The 20,352-nt window shown below is 31.4% G+C and overlaps 5 protein-coding genes across 5 annotated transcripts; 2 read left to right on the top strand and 3 right to left on the bottom strand.

Annotated features, from left to right (window-relative positions):
• Positions 1 to 797: 797 nt before the first annotated feature.
• On the top strand, positions 798 to 6,183 carry Tsp_09595 (MAP kinase-interacting serine/threonine-protein kinase 2). Its single transcript, XM_003374219.1, has 11 exons — positions 798 to 809; positions 865 to 982; positions 1,986 to 2,083; positions 2,371 to 2,629; positions 3,219 to 3,373; positions 3,436 to 3,539; positions 3,600 to 3,795; positions 3,867 to 3,973; positions 5,094 to 5,331; positions 5,519 to 5,581; positions 6,025 to 6,183. The coding sequence occupies exons 1-11, from the start codon at positions 798 to 800 to the stop codon at positions 6,181 to 6,183; spliced, it is 1,509 nt and encodes a 502-aa protein (XP_003374267.1).
• Positions 6,184 to 6,667: 484 nt separating this feature from the next.
• Positions 6,668 to 8,389, bottom strand: Tsp_09596 (hypothetical protein). Its single transcript, XM_003374218.1, has 3 exons — positions 8,175 to 8,389; positions 7,111 to 7,301; positions 6,668 to 6,891 (listed from the first exon to the last, which is right to left on the bottom strand). The coding sequence occupies exons 1-3, from the start codon at positions 8,387 to 8,389 to the stop codon at positions 6,668 to 6,670; spliced, it is 630 nt and encodes a 209-aa protein (XP_003374266.1).
• Positions 8,390 to 11,779: 3,390 nt separating this feature from the next.
• Tsp_09597 (hypothetical protein) lies at positions 11,780 to 12,919 on the bottom strand. Its single transcript, XM_003374217.1, has 6 exons — positions 12,828 to 12,919; positions 12,609 to 12,783; positions 12,509 to 12,587; positions 12,293 to 12,376; positions 12,166 to 12,272; positions 11,780 to 11,818 (listed from the first exon to the last, which is right to left on the bottom strand). Exons 1-6 carry the CDS (start codon positions 12,917 to 12,919, stop codon positions 11,780 to 11,782), a joined length of 576 nt encoding a protein of 191 aa, XP_003374265.1.
• Positions 12,920 to 14,848: 1,929 nt separating this feature from the next.
• Positions 14,849 to 16,039, top strand: Tsp_09598 (conserved hypothetical protein). Its single transcript, XM_003374216.1, has 5 exons — positions 14,849 to 14,855; positions 15,058 to 15,266; positions 15,572 to 15,644; positions 15,683 to 15,768; positions 16,001 to 16,039. Exons 1-5 carry the CDS (start codon positions 14,849 to 14,851, stop codon positions 16,037 to 16,039), a joined length of 414 nt encoding a protein of 137 aa, XP_003374264.1.
• A 3,832-nt stretch (positions 16,040 to 19,871) lies between these two features.
• On the bottom strand, positions 19,872 to 20,352 carry Tsp_09599 (hypothetical protein). Its single transcript, XM_003374215.1, is given in 3 exon segments — positions 19,872 to 20,051; positions 20,066 to 20,183; positions 20,249 to 20,352. 3 exon segments carry the CDS (start codon positions 20,350 to 20,352, stop codon positions 19,872 to 19,874), a joined length of 402 nt encoding a protein of 133 aa, XP_003374263.1.

The following is a 20,352-nucleotide window of genomic DNA, read 5'->3' as shown; positions in this document are numbered from 1 at the left end:
ATATGAGACACATTAATGCATTTTTGCATTGATTTACTATCAAAAATATTGCTTTATTAAAATAATATTTCATTTTAAATTAAATATTTTACTTACAGGTGCAAAATAGCATAATAAGAAACTTATCTTTTTTTGTTCAAAATTATTGATTGATTTTATTTATTAATCTACCTTACTGATATAATAAAAATAATAATTTCACAATAAATATATCAATATTGCGTAATTTCATAAACAATAAATTGTTTTATTTAAAAAGAGCAATATTAAAAGATTAATAAATCATAACGGAATAGTAGTTTAAATTTATATCAAATATTAAATTTTACTTATGATTAAATTTACTTTTTGATATAAATACTTTTGTAATGCAGCTGTTGTTATTGATATACTGTAGTTGAACCTGCGTTTTTTTCGCAGTAATTATCAAGAATTTACTACAGTGTGCTAAATTCTTTCGTCATTATAGCTTGCTTTCCAGTATCTGATTATTATACTTCAAAATAAAATCACGACAATGCCAACTGATGTTGATTTTTGTGTTACTAAAGATGATTTGTCATTTCAGAATTTTTTTACGTTTATGACTCATCTTTTCCATTGATTTGCTGTTTTTACGATGATTACGCTTTAGTGCTCCGATTGCAAATATAGCTCCGAGCCTGGCTTTTGCTTTTCTTCAATTTTTTTATTTTAGGATTCTAACGAGGGTGTTGATGCGGTGAAGCTGATCTATACGCAAACGCAGTTGTTCCGTAGATTTTGTTTCCTGTTCTTGTCAATGTTTCGGATTGAGGATGTCGACACATGTAAGTATTTCATAGTTGAAAATTCTATTTCTACTGTTGATTTTTTTAATCTTAGGTCACGATCAAAGTGTTCAGCGAGAAAGTGACGAGAGTGAATATAGATCTAGCTCCGATGAGGGAAGCCCGCTTGGAAGGAGAACCATCGGTGAATCTAATTTCTGTCGTGATTCAAAGTTAACCGGCAAGTGAAATTTATTCTTTCTTTGATTTAACATTACGTAATAAATTATGATTGATTAAAATGAGTCTTCTTACTTTCGAAAGTAACTTTCGTTGTCGATTTTTCTAGAAAAAAATTGTGAATGAAACCATATGCATTATGAGTTTGATGCATTGTCTTTACAATTTGAATTTTTAGTAACAAAGTCGGTTCTACTTCTTTTGTTTTTTTTTTCTTAGTTTACTTCTGTTGATGAAAATCTTCTTTCTTCGTTAATAATTTTATATCCAGTATTTTACCTGGTTGCTTAAAACACTAGAATATAGCCCGTTGTTGTTATATAGAAGGTCATGTTTTCAATCTCAGACGCTGACCTTCAGCTTTTTTTCTTTACAGTAAGACGATAGTAATAAATGTCGAAGGTACTTGGTAAATATACTACGTCATCAGCTGAGGTCAGCTGTTTTCCTCAGAGACATTGCCACCTGCCTTATTTTCTTTTTTGTTGGTTAAACTTACACTCTATGGGAGAAAGTGATGAGTTGTCTTTTGCTGTAAATGATGGAGAATTTATTGATGATTAATAAAATTGTCAATACGGATGAGCTTCTTTTTAAATTTGAATGGCCATCCAATCAAAGCTGCGATTTGTTGAAATTTGACATCTTGAATTTTGAAAATGAACTTGAAGACAATATAATTCACATCTTACCACTGCACAACTGGACTAAAATAATATTTTTTGAAATTAATATAATTTTACAAATTAAAATAAATCGATTCTCTCTGTAAAAACATATTTTTTACTTTTATACTTTACTAGCAATTATTAAATAATTTACCAGTTAATTTTTATATGCAGTTTTAGTTTCGCTGCTGAATTTCAAAGACAGTTTTATTTCTCATTGAACTGTAGATTTTGGAATTTTGTACGTGGAAATACTTTTTAAAATTATAAAACATTAATAAAAACATTATAAAACTTTTTTGGTTATATTATTTTCATTTGTTTATAGCAACTTATCTTCTGGATGGCGCAGTTCTTGGACGAGGCGCGTTTGCTGTAGTGAAATCTTGCTTGAACCGCATTACGAAGGAAGAATGTGCAATGAAGGTTTGTTGAATTTTTTTTGTTTTGGGAATTTTTCATTTATGCATTTTTGAAGCCAAATTTTTCTAGTTGCTATTTAATTTTTTGCACAAAAAAATGTGGATTGGAGAAATCTGAATTATAAATTATTTGTTGGAAATAAATTTGTCAATTTAAACAGTATTTTTCCATGATGATTCACGCAACCTTGAAATTAATGTGAAAATTTGTCCTTTTTTTTAAAAGTTATTGATCATGTCAGCAGTGAATTGTTGTTTATTTTTCCTATTAATGATCAAAATCTATTGCAGATAATCAGGAAAGATGGCAATTTGAGTCGTATTCGTATACTCAGAGAAATCCAGATGTTTCACATGTGCAACGGACATCCGAACATTGTCAGGCTGATCGAATATTTTGAAGATGATAATAAGTTCTACATGATATTTGAGAAAATGCGCGGTGGCCCTTTGTTGCAACACATCCAGCAGCGTGTGCTGTTCACCGAACGGGATGCAAGCATGGTTGTTCGCGATGTGGTTTCTGCCCTTCACTTCTTACATGGGAAAGGTGCATTATCTTCCGGGGTGTTAATACGTCTAATTTATAGGGGACGGATATAATATCGAGATTTATTTCGAATCCAGGGAATGGACATAGTGAGAGTTGCACGAAAATTTTTCCCAATGGGGGAGGGGCGGCCGCCCAAGTCGCTTTCTTCCCCTTATCAACGCTACTGACTGTCTTTATTTGCATTTCATTACTCGTTGCTTTGCTAATGATAATTTTGCACGTACATCGGTTATGTTTTCAATTTGGGAGAATGTTATTTTTATGTATGACTATTTTCTTAAGTAGAGAATTATTTTTTTTAATTTTTATAATTCTTTTTTATGTTGTAAACTTTAATCTTTGAAATGTGTAATGTTTAAGAGTTTTGTAGAAATGTAAATTGGGAAAAAGTGTTACGTTTTTAACCAGTTCAGTAGCGAAATTTCAAATCATAAATAGTTATGAATACGCATTGTGTTAATTGAGCAATTATAAAATTATTTGCGCGCTTGCGTGAAAGTATAGTTGATAGGTTATTGTATTTTTGTTTTTCTTTGTAAGTTGAAGATAAATATGAATTTTTGAATTGCACTTACTTTGTTTTCAGGCATTGCACATCGTGATTTGAAACCAGAAAATATCTTATGTACTAGTGCAACAAGTGCGACTCCGGTCAAACTTTGTGATTTGGACTTGGCATCGCTTTGTCAAATGAACTCTGATGCGTTCAGTGACCTAAACAAGAATGAAATGCAATCACCAGTAAGTTGATAGCTGAAATTTTAGTTACGCTATAGTTATGTTCTTTTATCGTATTTTTTCAGGTTGGTAGTGCTGAATTTATGGCGCCAGAGGTGGTGGATGCATTCATGGGCGAGAAATTGTCGTACGATAAGCGTTGTGATCTTTGGTCACTGGGTGTCATCGTGTAATTCAACTTTGCGTCAGGAAGGGTTACGATAGTTATACAAAGCAAGATGATTTTCAGGTATTTGCTGCTGTGCGGCTATCCACCATTTTACGGAAAGTGTTCAAATGAAGATTGCAAATGGCATGATGGTTTGTCTTGCGCTGATTGTCAAGAATGGCTGTTTTGCCATATTCAAAGTGGGCGATATTCTTTTCCTGAACAAGATTGGAGCATCATAAGTGTTGATGCGAAAGATTTGATACAGCATTTACTGGTTTTGTCATTGAATTTTAACAGACCATTCTTTTATTGCATATTATAAATATTGTTTGTAATTTATTTCAGGTTCGCGATGCTGATCACCGTTACAGCGTTGACGATGTTCTAACACATCCTTGGATTAATAAAGAGGTGCCGGATACTGCTCTACAAACACCACATGTGCTCAGAGGGTATAACTTTGTTTTCCATTATACCGTAGTAGTTTTAAAATTGTTTGGGGATTTTTTAATGCAGTATTATTTTCTTTCCAAATTGAAAAGTTATCTTCAAAAATGTTAATCACTTTATATTGTTGTGTATACATTAATGCCCCGCTTACGACTCATGATGCATTTCTGAAAAAGAGCGTGAAGCGAAGCAGCGTTAAACGGGTTGTTGCAGCATCTGTTTATAGTACATTGGTTCCAATGAAAGTTAGAATGCATGCAACAAAATTTGTTCGAAATACAGTAGGCCCTTGAAATTCTAATTCTCTCTTGGAAGCTAAGATAATAAAAACAAAACCCGGAAATTGCTATATCTTGTTTTTAGATTTACTGTATCTGTATACTGTAGATCTGGAAGTTGAGTGTAAGGTTTTTATTCGTGAGGTTCTACTCCATAACAGTAATGATAAAGACTTGCCCAACTTAGAGGCTGATTAATCGCTAATAATAAGAGAAATAAAGAAAATGAATTCAAAAAGGGCTACTGTAAATGAACGGTTGTAAATGAGCAACTGTCTAACAGACTAACTGACTTTTGGTTCTGCATCCGTTCTTCTTACATTTTGTGCAGCTACATTTCCACTTTCTTATTGACTGTGACTGAAAATGCTTTTTACCTTTTCCATAATTAGTATCTGGCTTAGAGGCATGCACCGTTGCATTCGCTTATCTATCCTAACATTATGCGTACTTTTCATTTCTTCAAACAAACGGGTTCTTGAACGAGGAGTGTTTTTTGTTGTTTAAAAATTCTGAATCTCAGATGCTGAACAGTTAATTTTATCCTCATTTTTTCCATAATTGTTCTTATCCTGCCGGTTGCCAAATCAAGAGAACTATCCACGTCGATTTGGCGCCACCAGATTCCAATCGACGTAATACTTGTAGTTATTAAGTAATCTGGAGAAATGCTTTTTCATTGCAAATATATATATATATACTTTGAATTAACATTAATTACCATGAATGACTGACTAAATGAATGTATTAGATAAGTCGAGTGACACGCCAATTAATAAATTTTAATATTTATAAGATTTGTTGTTTTGTTGTGTAATATATGCATAGTATTGTTTGTTTGTAGAGAGGAAAGTGCGCGCAATTTGAACACGTTGGCAGAAAATTTTGCCGTAGTTGGAATGATGTCGTTTCGGAAAAGTCAGGAACTACGGAACTCGTTAGACCTTATAGCTCGTCAAAAGCGCGACATTGCCGTCGTCCATACCAAGGCGAAAAGTGTCACCAACTCGGTCGATCGTTTGCTAAACACTAGCGGACCCAGCGCTTCAACTTGTAAGCCGTTGGGGCACAGCAGTTGTATTGTAAGTTGTATTTACTAGTAAATTGATCAAATTTGAATTTTATGATTTTAACAATACATTTTTCTCTTCTTCTAAGCATATATATTTTTTTCATAAAAGAAATAATTTGTAATTTTATTAATACAATGATGCTTGAATTTTTTGCTTTATCGTTGATTATATATATTATTGTTATTCAATGTTTCAGACAATGGGACATGAAAATGCAAATGTTCAAAGAAAAGTTAGCGATGACGTAGTATCCGTAAAGGTGTAATGCAGATGGAATTATTATTTTTCAACTTTTTATTTTTTTTTTCTTTCGATATTCTGAAGATGACAGAAAAAGAACACATCGTGAATAATAATGGGAAAATGCTTCTGCAAGGAGTTGATTTCTTTGCGGATTGCATTTTTTGTTTGTTTACAAATCGTTAGCTGTTTGAGATTCTGCCAAGAGTCACTTTGTTATTTCAAGAGGTATTGAACTTGGTGTGCATAATTTTTTTTGCTCAATGATGATGAAGCAAGCCGTGTTTATTTCACTTTTTTTAAACAATAACATTCATTCTTCAGTATTTCTTCTTAGTGCATCATCTTCTTTTGCATCATTAGATAGATGTGTGTTCGTTCATTTTGGAAAAAAGTGATTAATTTGATTCGGCTTCATTTCTCCATTGTTCTCTTTCTGTCTGCCTTTTTTTTCTATTTTAGCTTCGTCGATATGCGAGTTTTATTTATTATTCAATTGCTTATTCATTACTGTTCATAAATTCCCATATTCTGTACAACATCCCCTTTATACTTTGTGTGCTGATGCCGTATGGGTTGTTCTGGTTTTATTCTTTTCCATGTCATATCGATAATATGTAGTGTGTTAATTTTTTCAATATTTTTTTTGTATTTGTGGTTTGTTTAGCTGATTTATTATCTTTTTTGTTTACTCTTTGAAATGGCATATATATACATATATATATTATATTATATTATATATGAAACACCAGCTCGTGAATACTGCTAATATTACGGTCTCCAGTAAGCAATTAATTGACTAATTGCATGGGCAATTTTAGATTGTCCAGCTTTTTTCAGCACATGCGGGTGTTATCGTGTGCAACGCGGCTTGAATAAAAATTTTCAAAAACAAATTGTTTTTTTTGGTGATGATAAAAATGCTTTGAATTGTGAATTTGTAATGAACTTTTTTTGCACATCATTAATAAGTTTATTATTGTTGTTGTTATTATGCAAAGTGATGCAGAATAGCCGACGAGGGAAAAATTTTTTTTTGAAATTCAGTTTAGAAAAAGCAAAAGTAGCAAATTTGAGTCAGTGTGCAAATTTGAATTGTTTATTATTAATACGAGTACATCAATGACGGCGATGAATGTGATTGAGAGAAATTGATAGTTGCTGTTGAGCAAGTATTATTTTTTGCTTTCTGAAGAAGATTGGGAACATGTTGAACATCATCTGCCCCGTCACCGTGAAGAATTTCTTCGTTGGAATCAGAAATAGACAATGAAGAAGAAGAATAAGAAGAAGCTTGATGATAATCTTCAGATAATGTTGGAATTGAAACTGACGATAACAAATTTGGCTTTTCATTTTCAAGCTTGATCGGTTGGTTATGAAAATGTCGATTGTTGATCATGCTCATAATTTTTTCATATTCTTCTTCTTCTTCTTCATCATCATCATCATCATCATTATCATAATTTTCTTCTTCTGCTTCTTGTTGCCCTGCTGGATTGGATTTCGAATGATTCGGCTGCGGTGTCGTGGATCCAATGAACAAACGTCGGATGTGATTGTAAATGATCATCCACATCAGAGCGTAAGAGACCACAAAAACAATCATCAGAAAGAAGATTCCGAAAATAATTTTCCTCACTTTACGAGGTCCAACGTAGATATTCGTCAACACCGAAGCTAAGCTCCAAGTCCACAGTGGTAATTGGCTTTCTAGCAGCTCACCGACAACGCCCTCTCTGAACCAAACCTTTCTCTGCTAGAGGTTTGAAAAAAAAGAACAAAAATGCCTATTTTTATTATTTCAATTCAATATTAATACATTTCACAAGCTATTCGATGCTTATACAGTAAGTATTTATGCTTTTTTTATGAAAGTAAAAAATGAATATCTTTTTTTAAACTTTTGTTAAATGTTAACAGAACAGCGACTGTTCAATGATAGCATTAATAAGAAAAAGTTTCTTTGCAATTCAACAAGGGATCAATGATCAAATAATGTATAAAATTGAACAAATTGTTGGAGAGAAATTCAAACAAACGTATGCACAACAATGAATGAATGATGATGATGATGATGATACTTCTCGTTTCTGATTATTCTTGTCAAATGAAAACAAGAAATGCAAAAGTGAAGACATCAATGTAAATATTATTGTGCAGAAGATTTTATTTGAAATTAACTGTTGCTATATATATATACATATTTTATATTAATATATACAGTAATGCAAAAAGTTTTTAAATTGAATTATTATTTTGTTGTTGTAGGAAAAATATTGTAAAAATTATTGAACACTGTTGTAGCATTATTTTTACCTATGAAAAGATTGCAATAGTTAAATTCAATTAATAAAATTATTAATTAGTTTATTCGTTTATTACACGTCAAATGGTAAGAAATTGAATGAAAAAGGGTTAAAAAAACAATAAAAGATTATGCTTGAATAATTAATTAATAAAGTTTGTTGAATGAATTGCAGCTGAACGTTTGAGAATTTTGCCGTTTTGTGCATGCTCGTGGAATATTTTGCTTAATTAAAAAAAACAAAGAAAAACAGAATAACAGCTTAAAATTGTTGCTAAAAAGAGTGAAATAAATCTCTACATACCGTAGTGGAATTGCACCGATATTGGGACATGGTGATGCTGTTGATGATGATGAACTGAGAACTGAGAACAGTTCTACTGACACAATTGTCAGAGATGAAAGATTCAACTGTAACCAATCAGCTTCAAGCTTCGTTGCACATTGCACGTGAACCAATGTCAACAGTGGGCAGCAAAAGGTACAGATAAGCAGCTGGTGAACAGTATTGCCGATCATGGAGCCGAAATAAAGCGGGTCAATAGATATGCCCGCTTTTTGATTGTAATTCTGCTTTTCCTACTCTGAACTAATTAATAAATCATTCTTGAATATTTTTCTTATAAATGAAGCCAAGGGGTCAGTGTTTGTTATGATTGAGTTTATTCCAGAAAGCTGATAGTTTTGAAAATTTCAGCCTAATAGATTCAGAAATTACGACAAACATTTGATAATTTTCCTTTTCTGAATAGAATTTTAAAGTTTAAATTGAATAATTAAACTTGCTTTCAATTTATTTTTCAACATCAAAAGGAATCATACCATCAGTCTTAGAATCTTGGAAAGTGAAGAAGTTGCTGATTGCAACAATATAATTTATCGATCGACATTGCTGAGTATGATAATAAGCAAATAGTGCAGAGATAATTTATTGCAATTTACTGATCATTTCAGTAAGATAGCATCTATTTTGCAAAATTTATTGATTTCAATTTCAACACGCATTACACATCATGTACTGTTGATTGATATGCATTTCAAACGTTATTTTGCTGGTCTGTTTTTTTCTATTTTTTGATTTTATAAGTTTTGCTGTTTTTGTTTTAAAATAAAATGATGTATGTTTACATATAGTTTTTTGATAATTTTAAAAAATAAACATTCCAACAAGGACGTAAAGCAGATAGTGAATGAATAATAAAAATTATTATTATTATGATATTATTTCATAATTCAGATTTGTATTAACTTTTTCAATAAAGTTTAATGAAACATGAGAAAGACTTTAAATTATATGAAGAAATTTTACATATTATGTGACCATCATTTGGAAAAAGCAGTTTTTTGATATTCCATATGCATATACATATATATATACATTTCCAATCAAATTTGAAAGCACGTTGAAGCAGTACTTCTTATTATTATTTACGTTGCGTAACAGAGAGTAGAAATTAAATTTGCAAAATGCTATTTTTGGGAGAAGTGCAGTGCTTCATTTGTAAGCTTGGCAGAAGTTTACATCGTAAACAGAAATATGCTTACAATGGTACATATTTGTAAAACGGATCATCCTAATAAATTTGCAAAGTGAGGAAAAATAGAACAGAGAAAAAGAGGAAAAAAAAGAAACTTAAGATGCAATGTTTGATTTGTAATCTTTAAATTCAGCTGATTGTTAGCAATTTTGTTGACCACTGAGAAAGTTTTTCCACCAACAAGTAAGTCATAATCACAATTTCAAAGGTACAACGATAACAGTAAGATGTATGATAAGATGATAATTACACCACCTCTAGATTTATTAAAGGGCATATCAGGAAAGATTGTGGAAATTTAAACTAATGTATATCGTGCTTTCTTTCTTTCTTTAAGAACCAATTCGTGTGTTGTATTTTGCTTTTAACAACAAATAAGTGCTGAATTAATGCTCAAATGTACCATTTTCAAGTGGATCATTAACAACAGACTAAAAACCATATTTGCAAAGCAAAAATAAGTCGCAAATATTTATTCGTTGAAATTCCACTTTATACCTGCTAATCACAAGTTATAATTTGTTTGTTTTTCTCTGCAGTGGACATTTTCATGTTTAAAAGTTAATTCAGTTTAAAAGCAACTCCAAAACTAGCGTCTCGTGTTGCAAGATATTGTTACTTTTTATTTATATTTTTAAATAAAACTGAATGCAATGAAACATCACAAACTGAAAACCTTTGCCATGAATTAATGAGAAAATTTTCAACAAAACAATTTCATACTGTAATTGTACCAAGTCATATTTAAATTTTATGATAAAAAAGCTGTTTTTTTTACCTTACACTTATCCTTGCAGTTTTGTGTAGTTTCAAAAATAGAACCAAGTTGGCAAATAAACAGATTGGTTTTTTCTTTTTGTATTGTTCAAAATCAAAAGTGGATTTTTGATTAAATTACCTTCTCCAATTTCATTTTGTACGTCACGGAAAGACAAACATTAACTATATATGTATATATATGTATGTGTGCATTTTCACCAATAGCAAAGAAAACATTAATAGATATATCAGATTTCATATTTTCTTTTTTGTACATTTGATACAACTTCTCCGATACTTATCAAAGCAGCTACTCTGAAGAGAGATGCGGATTTTGTTTTTATTTTTGAACATCACGTGGATTTTGTTTTAACAGGAAATCCACGATTATTCATTTTCTATTTTAATCTACAACAATCTGCAATTTGTATATTAAAAGTACCCCTTCAAAGTGCCGCTGTTGTCATTGTCGGTCTCATAATTCTGTTTTTCGTACATAAAAAGCACGTGAAAGTGCAACCATAAAAAATAATGACTGGGAATTATAAAACAAATGTGAAATGTTATTGAAAAAGTGAAATTTAGTGAACAGCTTGTTCAGTTTAAGTTGTCTTATTTTCTCGACTAATGAGCAAATAAAAACTGCTGGAAACTTAATCTAAAGCAGGATGTAGCTTTGCATTTCATTTGAAAGGAAAACAATTTCAAAAAGGAAATGCAACGCAAAATTGCTGTTCCAGAATAGATACAACGAACAATAGGTGCAGCATTTATGATGCTTTCATTCGTTTCAGATCATGAAATATTCAAATAAATTTGATAATCATCGCCTTTATGATTTTTCATATGATCATGATCACGAATCACCGCAGCTCAAACAAATAATAAACAAATCATAACAATAATGTGAAATTATTAGATATGACTTTTGTATGCATCATTTGCAGTGAAAATTTTTCAAATAATTAATATTCAAACAAAGCAAAATATAAATAGTTCTTTTTCATCATTTCTAAATTTTTCATTGCTTTTTAACTGAACAATAAAACAATAAACAACAAACAGATTCAGATGTAACGAGGAAATAAAAATTTTTTATGGGAAACTAAATCACAGCAAAAGTGAAAAGTATCAGTTGTTGTGGAATTTCAAAGCACAGCAGTTGGTCAATTTTACAATATTAATGATTGAAAATAAAAGACAAATTATGTCTTTGATGACTTTTTTCCAGGAGCGTCCAAAATTTTTAATGTTTCCAAATGAACGTCAAGAACTGGTGTAAATTTGGGGAAACTACAACAGCAGGATGCTTTTATTGTAATTTTGGCATTGTAAATGCACTTTTGGCATTTGTAGAAAAGTGCCAAAATTGCCTAGGAAGGCAACAACTGATTACAATTGGAAAATCTATATTGTGAAAATTCCACGTAGTCGTTGTACAACATGTTGTACGACAATATGAGCATTTGTTTTGTTATTGCTGAGATATAAGATGTCAAGCTTGGAATTTCAACTCTCAAGATAAAGAATAAATATTAAAGCTCGTTCATTTGACAGAATATGACATTTTGTGAAAACATTTCTACCCAACTTGTCGAAATGAATCAGTCAGTCAGTCACTGAAGTTCTGCTTACGAAAAGCAGTGCTACTCTGCTATTTTTTAAAAAATCATTAACAAAAATCATTGTTTGTAAAAGCATACAAGCAATCAGATTTTTCATTCAATATTAACTGTTTGATGAAAAATAAAAGGTACCGATGGATTATTGTTATCATTTCAAGAGTATGATCAAACAAACGATGAATTAGGAGATTGTTGGAATATGAAAATTGAACACTATGCATGTATTGATCATTGCATAAAATCTGAAAATCAGTTTTAATAAAATGCACGATGACAGCACGATAACGGGCAAGTCGGAAAGATACAAATCTAGTCATCTGTCTTCGTTTTCGCGCTCGGTTCCCATTAGCTAGCGCCACATGACATCAATAACCTGAATATCAGAAAATACGATTGCTCGACAACCATTGCTCAGCCCACAATTCACTTCTGAAGCACAGACGCAACGCCGCTGGCTTGTAGGTGTTGCAGTAGGCGTGGCTGGGATTAATTTTTTCAACTTGTGAAAACTTTTTCAATGCGCTGCTGGCCGGTAATTTTTTTGCTCCTCTCCTTGTTCTCGTGGTGGTGCTGTTGCGTCACCCCTGACAATTCTACAAAGCGATCACCAGCTCGTCACAATCGAGAATGGACACTGTCCACACGCAGTAATTTGAAAAAATTGCTTCGCAGAAAGCGAAGACAGTTGAAACGACTGGCTCAAGAGATTGATATACTGCGTCGACGATTGAATGTGAAAGATTCCAAAGATGTTAATGGAACTGCTGCTGCGGATCGATGGTTCAAAAAACGTTTCTGTAAAAAAACAAAACCCACCGTCGAAGATCGAATTTGGAAGAAGAAAGTTGATTCGGAATTGTTGTCTATTCGTGGAAAACTTTCCAAGATAAGCAACGTCCTGTGGCATCGTACAAGATCGACCGACTCGAAGCCAACCAAGAAAGAAGCCCCACGACCCAGCCCAGCACCACCAGACCCACGACCCACTCGGCTTATGACATTTCAAATTAGCCGATTTGGTAACATGGGCTCAACTTGTTCCGGTCATCGACACTGTAAGCCAGGTGAGACTTGATTATCACCATTTTTATTCTTCCATTCTGCTCTTGTAGGTCACAATCATCCATATTATAATAATAGTCCTACCACAATATTGAACAGTTGGTCTTTCTTGAGATTTTCTCTTTTTTTTCTCTCTTTTCATTCACACAATCACATCGAAATTCATCTTTAGCAAGCAAATTGATTAGAATGCAATTGTAGAATTGGAATATTTTTTCTTTCGGGGTCAGTAACCATTTCTCATCCACCTACTACTACTACTACTACCACCACGTAAATAAAATGCAAATCAAACTGTAAACCATAAAACAAAGGTGTTGTGAAAATGAGGGTTTGGCGATGATTCTCACCTTGGTAACATTTTTAAAAGTTGGTGTTCACACTTTGTGCTATGAACAAACGGTTCGCTATACTAAACATCAGCATAATAGAACTTAATTTCAAAAGAAACAGTTTACAAATTTTCAAATATTTGTGTAAAATTGATGTAAATGGATGTTGCATTATGGAATGTTTTTTTTGATATATTTCTTTTCTTACAAATCATAAAGGCAAGAAAATCTACATTCACCTTGAACACCAACAATAACATGGAAAAAACCGTGGCAATATAAAATAATATAATGCAAAATTGTTTGCTTTGTTTTTTTTTCTGGTAAAAGCATTCATACTTTTTAAATTTATTTTTCATTTCGAAATACACTGAAAGTTTTTAAATCAATTTTTTTGGTCAAACATATAAGAATTGCACAATTGACAAAATGCTGATGGTTGCTCTTGTTAGGCAAAGTTCTCAACTCCATAATAGCCTGCATGCTAGTTATCCAGTGCTAATTGAGGGCAGCGGTGATGCTGATTTTGTTCCAAGAAGGCTATCAACATTGAATTAATGATTGTTGTTTTTTAACTTTTTGGAATTTTCCTAAGAAAATTCTACAATCGATAGTGAAAATTGAAAATGAAGAAGAATCTGCATGAAAGTTTTTGTTAACGATTGGTCTTGTGTTAATAAGTTTGAAGCTAGTTGGCGTAAATTGAATAAAGTCAAATTTTCATCAGATGTTAGTATTTTAAAGGGAAAATTTAATTTGTGAAAATTTTTGCAAATTTCTCTTCGACTAGCTGAGAAAAGGAAAAAAAGAAACAGAATAAACAAGGAAGTTGCATGCTATTGACGATAATATCGCAATTACAACTTTCACAAAACTCTTCTTTATTTTCTGTTTTTTTCTTTGTTTAAATTACAATTCAATCTACAATTGTACAACTTTGTACCTTGGATTAAAATCTGCATCATCTGTTTCTTGTTTGTATATGATCGAAGAAAAATCAGTGACATATAACAAAAAATGCTTTACGTAAAAATTATTTTTTCCCCATTTTACACTTGAAAGTGAACGCTTATTGTGTCGTATCAGCGATTGAAAATTTCATTGATCAACTAACTAGACGTGCACTAAGTAGGCTTGGCATTTGCTTAAATCAACAGAAAAATACTTTTCACATTATTATTTAAATTTGCATATATAAATAGCTTCTTTCACGTGAAATGGTCGATTGAAGTAAATTTGTTTCGACATTTTGGAAAATTCGAAAAGCAAATTTGCAAAAAATTATAATCGAAAAAAGTTGTAGTGTTTGTCTGCTAATTATTTTTTGAATCACTTTCAACAGCAGCTTCTCATTTTACAATGAAACGTCATTTCATCAAATTTATTTTTTCCCCACTGATCTGCAGAAGAGGATAATGTGACAATAAAAAGAATGCAAATTGAAAATTGTACTTTAAATTCTTGATATTTTTTATGGTTGTACTTTTTCTTAACCAGCTGTGATGAGTGAGCTTTCCAAGCTGTGGCTGATGATATTGAAATATATTAGATGTAATATTTTTGCAAAGCAAACGTGAAATGATCACTATGAACAATGTGCATGTCCACAGATCAGTGTAATCAAATCACCCGATTAAAGTTATTTCTGAAAAGAAATGGAGAATGGAGAGTTTAAATTTCAAATTGACCTTCATGTCACAAAAAATACTATTTATCTTTCTCCATTTTGTTTATTTTTTAGGAATGGATGAGAGGAGAGAAATTTAAATGTTCGCTTAACTTTTTAAACATTAAAAAAACCCCATACGAGTTTAATGACAAATAACCAACTTTAGTTTTTTTTTGGTCGTTTTTACATATTCAAAATGCAGGTTTATGTTGTCATTACAACGTTACGGTCGGCAACACCCCTGCTATTACTGGACTCTGCGTTCAGCATGCGTTGAAAGAAGGTCAGAAATGCTTCGATTCATGCCAGTGTGAACTTGGATTGAATTGTTTCCGGAATCGTTTGGACAAGAATCCTCTATCCATTCTTGATCAGAAATCTGAAGTTTCAATGCCAGCTGTCCTGATAAACGTACGTATACATAGAATATATACATGTAGTTTCATTCTTTTCCTTTTTTTAAACAAAAAATTATTTTTTTTGCATAAAATTATTACTACAAGGTATGCAAAAAGGTAACCAATTGGTACTGCAGTACAAGCAATAAACAGACGGGATAGATAAACAGAAAATAGAACAGTGAAAAATAAACAGTGAAATTCTGAGCGAATGTGAATCGGTGTTTGCTTGATGAACACTGCACCGGTGAAACGGAACCACTAAGCTAAGTTTTCAATAAACGGAACCACTAAGCTAAGTTTTCAATATTTGCCCAGGCAGTAAGCTGGATGCAGCGTATCTTTTCTGGAATACGAACACAACACAACACAACACGCACACCAGAGTGCAGTTTTAATTTCAAGCCAAGCTAAAGTATCACATTGCAGATGGGCAAAATGTGTCAACTGGGAAGGAAGCTAGTCAAAAGCCACCACTACCACCACCACCACCAACAACAATATTAATGCCACTGGTTTTACGTTTTTCAAAATTTAACAGCAATAACTTCAAATTCTATTTATACATGAACATCTCATTTTTTTAAACAGTATCTCTGAGATTGTTATTTCTGTCTTTTTTTTGTTTGCTCATAATCTTTCAGTTGAAACGTCAAAGTTTTCTTTTTTTTTTCAAATTCAATGACGTTGAAGGCTAGTTAGCAGTTTGCAAAAATATACTGATAATTTGTAAAATAATTAACAAAGCGAACACCACCACCAAATGGAACAAATTCTGTTCAGTGATTTTGATGATCAAAACTTTAATAATTTCTTCTTATTATTCTTCATATTATTATTATTATTATTATTCAATCAACCAAAATTGACTGCCATCGCTTGTTTGGTTGCTGTTCAAAGTTTTTAAGAACAATTATTAATTTCAATAATGTTCATTGGTGTTATTAATTTTGAAACTGCACAAATTCATTTCAGCAGCAAACTTCCGCATAATTTTGTCATTTTCTTTTGTTACAATTAACCAAAAGCGGAAACATTCAGTTCAACGAAAGTAAATCAAAGGCACGTTTCATTGATAATGATAATAATAATAATAATAATAAGAGCTCATATTTCATTGATAGAAAAAAAACCATGCTTTCACTTACCAATTGCAATATTCTTCCAAGGATGGGATGTAGAAGAAGTGTATGAACATCAGGAAGCAATTCATTTCTTGTTCCAGTTGTCATTTAAGCATGATTGAAAAGCCGAATAATCATTTTTTTTCTCTTTTTTGTGCAATTCTGCACTTTTTGACACATGTGACGCCTTTGGAAATCTTCTTCCATGGCAGCAAAAACTTTGCTTAAAAAATGAAAAATTTTTTACTCGAATTTTCACACACAAATATATAATATATGCCGGGATGGGTGCCGGAAAAATTTTGACATTTATATTCTTTACCCTTTCAGTTTTACATAGTTTAATTTTTGTCAAGCAAATAATACTTTAATGTAATTTAACATACATGAATGTACAGTAGACAGCTGATAGGATAATTTTTTTTTCATAAAACAACATATGCATTCAGAATTGAACAGCTGATGCGGAATTAATCTTTCAATTTTGCATGCATTTCGTTGTTTTATATTTCATGCAGCTGGCGGCCAACCATGTGATGATGATATGCTTTTTGAAATTGCACGTGATGAAAATATTTTTTTTAAAAACTGTGGATTTGTAATAATTAAGTTTGAACAGTTGAACAATTACAACTTTTTCATTTAAATTTCAGAAGGTTAACCCGAAGCTGACTGGTCAGTGCAAAGTGGCTACTACTGACGATGTGCTGCGCGGAGAGTACATCAATGGCAAGGAACCCGTCTTTTATGGAACTTTGAACTGACGACGAGCATGCTGCAGTTTTGATTATTAAAAAATAGCATTTTCCCCTTAATCCATATTATAATTATTAACTGCTTCTTCGCTTGTAAGTGTTATGCTCTTTTAAAATGATGGCAAATTTCTCGAAACTCTCTGAACAAACCGCCATCAGACAAACCGTTTATGCCGCTTATTTTCGTAGCTGTGAGTGAATGAATTTCAATGATAAATTATGCAGCACAAAATTTCATCCAATTCACAAATAAAACTATATCATTAATTAAAGAAAAAAAATTTTTTTTTCTAACATTCAACCATTGTTTTAATTTTTTGACATTTTATTTTATCTAAATGTGATGGTAATCTACAATGTCATACTGTATTGATGAAGAATTTTTCAAATCAGAAGAAAATTAAACAGTTGTAATCAAGTGACAGCAATGCTATTTTACAGTTTTAAAATGTTCGAATTTTCAATCAAACAATTGAAGAAATTTTCATAAAAGCAAATTTTATGATTCCAACAATTTTGAACTGAATAAATAATTTTTCTAATTATTCAAAAAATTTCAGATACAAGAGATTAACAAGTAAATTTTCAAAGTTTATTTTTGTCAATAGGAATTTTTTCTATCTAATTTAAACTTTATGTGTGCTAAAGTGATCCAAACCAGTAAAATAATAATTGCCAACGTCTAAAAATTATGTTATGCATAAAATAAAATACTGTAAGTGCATTCTGTAATTTGATTAATAAAATAAATAAATAAATACATTTATAAAAATATAATCAAAGTAGTTCATTTTTGTGACATTTTAGTAAAAATGAAATTTCAGACTTATTTGCTTCGAACAAATTTTTTTTCCCACAACGTTTCACTTTTATCACGATAATTTTCCAAATGAATGTTACATGCTTTTCGGTAAATTGTTCACAAAATTGCAACGTCTGATATATTCAAGATGATTATTTTCCCATTATTATTATTATTATTATTATTATTATTGGAACATTGAAATTGGAAACATCGTTTGATAGTTCGAATCATTCAATGATATTTATTGTGTTGGGAAAAATTTGCATCTGTATCTCATGTTCAACGTACTGATTTTCAAATAAGCAGAGATGGAATTTTTTGATTGCTTCTCAAATTGAAAGGAAAATTAAACAATTCAACAAAAAAATGCTCCAATAATATTATCAAAGTAAAAAAAACTGTTTTATCGGACCATTTGTAGCAAGTTGACTTTTATGCAGTGATAAAAATTGTCGCTTTATTATTAAATCGGATTAATTTTTCCGCCAATATTTCTCTTAGCATTACTGATAATAAATTCTATAATAAAGATGTAGTTGAAAATTTATGGAAAATTTTTGCAATCTGTAAGTGAAGTTTGAATAAAATGAACAGCAAACGTAAGCAAGTGCAAAAGCATTGGAGAATTTTTTGACAAATCGCATTTAACAGACAGACACAAAGTGCCAACTTTTGGAAAGCTTCTTTGCTTGAAAAATTTTGAAGTTTAAATTTTTGAAATTTTCAAAATTCCCTGCATCATCACCACCACAACAACAACAACAACAACAATAATAATAATAATAATGATAACAATAATAACGTTTCAATTTTCAATTGCAAAACAAGAATATCATCGAAACAGTTGCAGAAGCGCGAGTTGAAAATTAAATTGAAAATCAATTGGACAATTTTCATATGCTAAATTGAGTTAGTATCACAGTTCACCTTTGCAAGCATGCAATCTTGCCATTATTGCGAAAACGATTACAAATTCGATTATTCATTCGGATATTTTTTTTTATACGTGAGTAAAATTTTCCCCCAAAAAAGAACATATGAAGAAGAAATGTAATTTCATTAAGAGAAAATATCCGTTTTTTTTATATTCTCAGATGAATAATAAATAATTGTACCGACTGTGAAAATTATCAATCACAATTCCCTTCATCAACAAGTGAGCATTTTTCAGTGATGTTCAATAGAATTGCATATTAAAATTGGAATCATTTTTATAATTTTCAACATTGCAACAACAAAAACTTTTCCGTCAACCTAAACAACATTCTCCTTTTCACTGTACTTCATTCACATTAGCAAGATAATAATTTTCCCATAAAGTGGCAGATTTTGCTAAAATCAATACATTTTTCAGTCAAATCATCAATTGCTTTGCTGAATTATAATTTCAAATATTAGTTTAAACAACATCATCACTAGGAGAATTTTAATTAACCAAACAGAAAAATGGAAAATAAAATAGATGTCACAACTGTCCATTAAATCGGAACGTTCTTAATAAATAAATTTGACTTTTGCAACTTCAGGCTGCTGCACTTCAAGTGCATCAATACCATTTCAACTGACATACAACTTTCAACTAAAAATCCATTGTTCATTTGCATATTATTCGAATTTTGATTCAAACTGTTTTTTCGTTGAAAAAATAAACTCTATAAACTGTTCATGTGTCAATTTTAGTCTTTTTATGTCATTTGAAAAATTAAAAAAGAAAAATAATTGAAATGCAGCTAAAAAAAATCTGTTACCAAAAGGTCAGCTAATTTTAACATGCCAATTGAAAATTGCGGTGGTCGTCGATTTCAAAACAAAAAAAAACTGTCACCACTGTTGTCGACAGAAGTTGCATAAAAATTGTCTTTTTTTATCTTTCATATTTAAAAAAACGCTATTTTTTTGAAATGCTCAATTTTTTATAGCAAGCAAACTGATGCTCAATCGCATTGTGTACCATGAAACGAAAATGTCAAATGTATTACAGTTGGAAAATGGATGCTAATTTGCATAATGCATAAATCAAGTTTGAATAAATCAAATAGTGTTTGTCTGTTGCAAGAAGTTGATGAATATGATGGTGGACATTCACCTGGTATCTCCTGTCGGTTATATTGTAGCTGATTAAAATGACAAGTATGATTGCCACAGGAGACAGATACGTTCTCAGTGCAAGGGGGGCTTCAGCTTCAATGGAACATGACTGGCGCTGCGGGTGTCGGCCGAGGCCAAGGTTAGGCCATTCACTGTTGCTGACATAAATAGGCTTTGCACAGGGAATAATAAGGAATAGCAGACCTCGAAAATAGAGGAAAACTTTGCATACTGTTGCTCGCTTTCTCCAATTACCGCAAACGCGGAAACATATTCACCCTTGTCAAAGGCCAAAGCCAGACTTTTGCCCCAACTGCCATCGGGCAT

Source organism: Trichinella spiralis, assembly GCF_000181795.1.
Source record: "Trichinella spiralis strain ISS 195 chromosome Unknown Scfld6, whole genome shotgun sequence".
Classification (NCBI taxonomy): domain Eukaryota; kingdom Metazoa; phylum Nematoda; class Enoplea; order Trichinellida; family Trichinellidae; genus Trichinella; species Trichinella spiralis.
The sequence above is the reverse complement of the archived record's forward strand: the minus strand, read 5'-3'. Positions and strand labels throughout refer to the sequence as shown.

Coding starts and splice junctions, on each gene's coding strand:
- Tsp_09595 (XM_003374219.1), top strand. Junction 3,540..3,599: donor TGGTCACTGGGTGTCATCGT/GTAATTCAACTT, acceptor GATGATTTTCAG/GTATTTGCTGCTGTGCGGCT. Junction 5,332..5,518: donor TGGGGCACAGCAGTTGTATT/GTAAGTTGTATT, acceptor TCAATGTTTCAG/ACAATGGGACATGAAAATGC.
- Tsp_09596 (XM_003374218.1), bottom strand. CDS start 8,389: ATGATCGGCAATACTGTTCACCAGCTGCTTATCTGTACCTTTTGCTGC. Junction 7,302..8,174: donor ATCGGTGCAATTCCACTACG/GTATGTAGAGAT, acceptor GGTTTGGTTCAG/AGAGGGCGTTGTCGGTGAGC. Junction 6,892..7,110: donor CATTTACAATCACATCCGAC/GTTTGTTCATTG, acceptor TGTTATCGTCAG/TTTCAATTCCAACATTATCT.
- Tsp_09597 (XM_003374217.1), bottom strand. CDS start 12,919: ATGGATGATTGTGACCTACAAGAGCAGAATGGAAGAATAAAAATGGTG. Junction 12,784..12,827: donor AGTGTCGATGACCGGAACAA/GTTGAGCCCATG, acceptor AAATGTCATAAG/CCGAGTGGGTCGTGGGTCTG. Junction 12,377..12,508: donor CACATTCAATCGTCGACGCA/GTATATCAATCT, acceptor TAGAATTGTCAG/GGGTGACGCAACAGCACCAC.
- Tsp_09598 (XM_003374216.1), top strand. Junction 15,645..15,682: donor AACACGCACACCAGAGTGCA/GTTTTAATTTCA, acceptor ATCACATTGCAG/ATGGGCAAAATGTGTCAACT. Junction 15,769..16,000: donor CAACAATATTAATGCCACTG/GTTTTACGTTTT, acceptor TAATTAACAAAG/CGAACACCACCACCAAATGG.
- Tsp_09599 (XM_003374215.1), bottom strand. CDS start 20,352: ATGCCCGATGGCAGTTGGGGCAAAAGTCTGGCTTTGGCCTTTGACAAG. Junction 20,184..20,248: donor AGCGAGCAACAGTATGCAAA/GTTTTCCTCTAT, acceptor TATTTATGTCAG/CAACAGTGAATGGCCTAACC.